Genomic DNA, 4,623 nt, shown 5'->3' on the forward strand with positions numbered 1-4,623 from the left:
TTTTGATAAACACACTCTAGTTTGATATTTCTAAGCACAATAGCACTTAATTTACATTCAAATTATCAAAATGGTTCCCAGTGAGAGTCAACTGACTTTTATTGTGAATTAAAAAATGGTTGGCGGGCCACATGGCACCCTGTCAGGAATGTTGAGTATCATTGTTTTAACTATGACAATGTGGAGTCTCAAAAAATTAACTGGCATTTTTCTTAACAAAAGCTGGATTTCAAAACTTTCGGCTCTGTGGTGAGATCACTGCACTACACTACACGACTGACAGCCACATCAGCATTTCTGCACTGTACCTTCTGTCCCCTCACATGAATCATTTTAACACAAAGACACAATTGAAACCACCAAACAATGACGGACTCTTTTATCCAAATTTATTACCAAGAAAAAGGGCAACATGACAAGAAAAACTGTCAGTTCAGATTCACTTCTTGGAAGTTTCCTCTTCCTTTGCCAAGTTCTTCATCATCTCCTCTTTTTTGGCCAGGAGACGCTCTTCTCTGCGCTTGCGGGCCTCCTTTGTCTTTGAACGGCGAGCCTCAGCCTGGTCACTGTGTGGGGAGAGAGAGAGGGAGCCAGATGAAATTAATTTGATAGTAACACAGTCAACTAACCAGAAAAAGGTTATTGTACATGGACTCTTCCAGCAAAGTTTAAGAGAAGAAGAGCGACTTACGCGAGAAGCTTCTTGCGAGCCTTATCTGCCTTCAGCTTGTGGATGTGCTCCATCAGGATGCGCTTGTTCTTGAAGACATTACCCTTGGCTCTCAGATACAGACTGTGGTACCTGCAGAAAACAGAAAAAATATAAATATATATATGTCAGAGCGCCTCAAAGCAAGATGCCTCTTCCTGAAATTGGAATAAAACTACACTGGCTTATCCACCAGAGCTGAGCACTGAAATTCACACTTACATGTGCCTGTCAATTTTCTTGGACTCCCTGTAGCGACGAAGAAGACGACGCAGGATTCTCATGCGCCGCATCCATGACAACTTCTCTGGCATACGAGCGTTGGCTGTACCCTTTCTCTTACCTGGGCGGGAGAAAAATAATTATAAATTACATGTTTAAAAATAAAAACAGTGTGAAGAAATGCTCATATCAAAACTAGTACAACTCTAATTTGCAGGATTCACACCGGTTACTGTAAAATAAATTAAAGTGATAGGTGTTTTGAGGAAATGAGAAAAAGGACATCACCCACCATAACCCATGTGACGTCCCTTGCGGCGTGCCAGCGTGTTCTTGCGGCAGCGAGCACGGGAATGAACCGTCACAGGTTTTCTGATGATCAATCCATCCTTCACCAGTTTTCGGATCTGCTGACCTGTAACACAAACACAATGCAATAAAGGGATGCCGCTCCATGGGGTCCAAACCACACTAATGTACAACTCTCCAATGCAAAGTGAACTCACGAGAGTTTGCGTTGGCGATCTCATTGGTCTCATTGGGATCCAACCACACCTTCTTCTTGCCACAGCGCAAGACGCTGGACGCCAAGCGCTTCTGGAGCCTGAGCATGCTGGCATATTAGTTTTGCAGGTTATGAGATACATACATTGCTACGGGGCTTTTAGGATTCTCCTTTAGCTTTTTTTTTTCTTTTTTTAAAAAAGAGTGCTTATTAAAGAAAGTAGGCGTTTGTAATCTTAATTGTTTTGACGATAACTTCTTGCACAAAATAGAATTACGATCGTCCAGGTTTCTACTTAAACTAAAATATGTGATAATTTTATAGGTAAATATTTCATTCAAGGTAATGTCAAGTGGGCTTCTTTAATAGGCACTTTACAAAACCTGAATAACAAACAAAAGTACATGTAATTAAGAATCAAATAGCAAACACATGCAAGAAGATTCAAACAAGAAGCACAAAGCATTCAATAAAATTTTTGTAGTGCAATTCAATAAAGTATTCAGTCTTTGCAAAGTGCTCAGACTGAACTGTATGTTCTTAATGTTCATGTACAGTTAGATAACCTGGGTCATTTTCTTTAAGTAACGTTACATGCTGGAAAGTCACTAGACTGAGCTAACAGGTTTAACTAAAGCTAAATTGGGGAGCTGCCAGTTAACGTTAGTGGCTCATCAGGTTTGATATCATGTGGCAGACTGATGGCTACGACTCACAGGTGTGCAGTATTTATGTGAGAGTGGGAGACAGTCCCCTAAACCCTGGGACTGTCATTAGGTTTGCCTTGAACTAACGTTAGCTTAACTAACATTACCTGAGAGTGCCTTACACAAAAATACTAGCCTAACTGGGGAGTGTCAGCACTTATAAGTCACACTGACGCGAGGAAATGAGCACCTAAGCTCACACAAATGTTTATACAATTAAAGCTAGTGCAATGAAGTGACTTTATTTATCAGCTTTTTCGACTAACACTTGCAAACACGCTAAATAAATGCATTGTTGCCCGCTGATTAGCCGCTAAGGACCTGAGCTGCTTCAGTACATGTTGTGACATGTTACTTCAGCTAGGCTAACTCAGGTTAGCACACCAACACAGGCCCCGCGCTACACGCATTATGGTAGACATTAGCGACTTCATTCAGAGTCCAACAGAGCTCAAGTTGTCCCTCTTATCTTAAGTAACAACTTCAACAACACTACAAATGTTTCCTTAGGGTGAAAACATTGAATTAAATGTCAAACGTTTAGCTTACCTCATGGCTGCCGCTAGCTTGTTAGAAACGAAGGAAATAGGACGTCTCAGTCGCTACTATTTTAAATGTCGTCATGGGTTACTCAACTGTAGAAATATTTTTTAAAAATCATAAAAAAAAGCTAAAAAAATTGGTGTATACAGTAAGTACTCAAATGCCATTTAAAGGATACATATTTCATATCATGTATATAGTTTACTATGCCTCAAAAGCAACGCTGGGTATATTTAATCGATTCCCCCCATCGTAGCACAGTGGTACGCTCCGATAAAATGCAATGTAAACATCCGACCACTAGAGGGCGCACCACATCCATGTTTCCAGAGCTGCAACTTTATAAACGTTTGTTCTTTGTGGTAATTTAATTTACAGTATAGGACCGTGGGTTATTATATTGTTTGAGGAATTGAAATAACAATCTTACATTCCTTTTTTGTCGCAAAACCAACATATAACAGGCCTTCAAAATAAAAGCGTGATCTTTTAAAAGCAGTATAAGTTATTGAGACACTGGCACACATATGCCTTGTTTGATAAAGACATAAAAGGTTGAATCCAACAGATCCAGACGGAAATTATTCCAGCGCCGCAGCTGATGTGGTGACTACTAAGAATATATGCTAAGATGAATATAACCAGGAATCACATACAAGCTGTATCTGATTATTTTAGGCTTTGCTTTATGATGAAATTAAGTGGGAACAATCTTGTCTCCTTGGGGACCAATTCTGCCATAATAATGAAGTTAAGGAGGTTTCTTTTAAAAAAACTGCATCAAACATATCCAGCAAAAAAGAGAGACTTGAGACTTGATATTTAATATTTTATAATATTATAATATTTGTTTACTCACTGTATGTTAGTATAATATTGTGGGTGGATATTCAGTTTTATATAAGAAGAAAAAATGAGCAAACAATTGAATTACAAAGAAAAAACATATTTATGTGTTTATGTGTACTAAGGTGGGAAAAGATATAATTTTCTTTTTACAGTAATTTTTATTATTGGGGAAATTCCACATTCAAAAGAAGAGGTGGGTGGACTCCAAGCCGGATTCTGAACTTTTTTTTGTGATCATGAATAACAACAATATGGTACCATAATAATAAGGCTTAAGTATAAACATGCAAATATTAATAAATAAATTAATAAATAAATAAAGTCTTTATGAGCTGATGACACATTATTTTCTCTCCTTTTTTGGGTCAATTTTGATTTAGTTTTTTCTCTTTGTATCTGTACCCCTGGTATGGACAGACTATGTGTACATAATATTAATGTTGTGGTGTTTCTTCATTTTAAAAATGAAGGGTTGTGAATGAGTGGCTAAATAAATTAATAAATTGATAATAGAAAAATAAATATGTGTTTGATAAATTATTTTCTTGATTTTTTTTCCTTTTCTTTTTTATATTTAGTTTTTTCTCCCTGTATATGTACCTCTGTCTTTTTTATTTTGTGTATTTATTGATTGTGCATCTTTTTTTTTTGTACTTTCTTTATTTTTTTATTTTGTTCTTTCTCTGTGTATGGACAGTCTGTGTTTACATAATGGTAATTTTGTGGTGTTTCTTCATTAAAAAAAAATAAAAATAAATAAATATGTGTTTGATAAATTCCTTATGGACTGATGATATATTATTCTGGACTTATATTACTTTCTCTCTATTTTTCTTAATTTTTTCTTTTTATTTGTCTTTTTTATTTTATTTATTTATTGATTGTGTGTCCTTTTTTTACTCTATATTACTTTCTCTCTATTTTGCTTATTTTTTTCTTTTTATTTATGTTTTATTTTGTTTTTTCTCTGTGTGTGGAAAGTCTGTGTGTACAAACTGTTGATGTTGTTTTTTTCTTTTTTTAAAGGGGGGTGAGTGAGTTGCTAAATAAATAAATAAATAAATAAATAAATAGTGGTCGTGTTGGCG

General features: G+C 36.0%; 1 protein-coding gene across 2 annotated transcripts; it reads right to left on the reverse strand.

The window, feature by feature from the left end:
- Positions 1-372: 372 nt before the first annotated feature.
- LOC126400071 (60S ribosomal protein L19-like) lies at positions 373-2,839 on the reverse strand. 2 transcript variants are annotated; one of them, XM_050060498.1, is made up of 6 exons: positions 2,693-2,839; positions 1,438-1,535; positions 1,224-1,346; positions 932-1,052; positions 692-802; positions 373-566 (listed from the first exon to the last, which is right to left on the reverse strand). In XM_050060498.1, exons 1-6 carry the CDS (start codon positions 2,695-2,697, stop codon positions 440-442), a joined length of 585 nt encoding a protein of 194 aa, XP_049916455.1. In that variant the 5' UTR covers positions 2,698-2,839; the 3' UTR covers positions 373-439. The 2 variants fall into 2 exon arrangements, with proteins under 2 accessions (XP_049916455.1, XP_049916454.1); XM_050060497.1 differs by having other exon boundaries at positions 1,438-1,544; positions 2,693-2,834.
- Between the last annotated feature and the right edge of the window lie 1,784 nt (positions 2,840-4,623).

Source organism: Epinephelus moara, chromosome 13, assembly GCF_006386435.1.
Source record: "Epinephelus moara isolate mb chromosome 13, YSFRI_EMoa_1.0, whole genome shotgun sequence".
Classification (NCBI taxonomy): Eukaryota; Metazoa; Chordata; class Actinopteri; order Perciformes; family Serranidae; genus Epinephelus; species Epinephelus moara.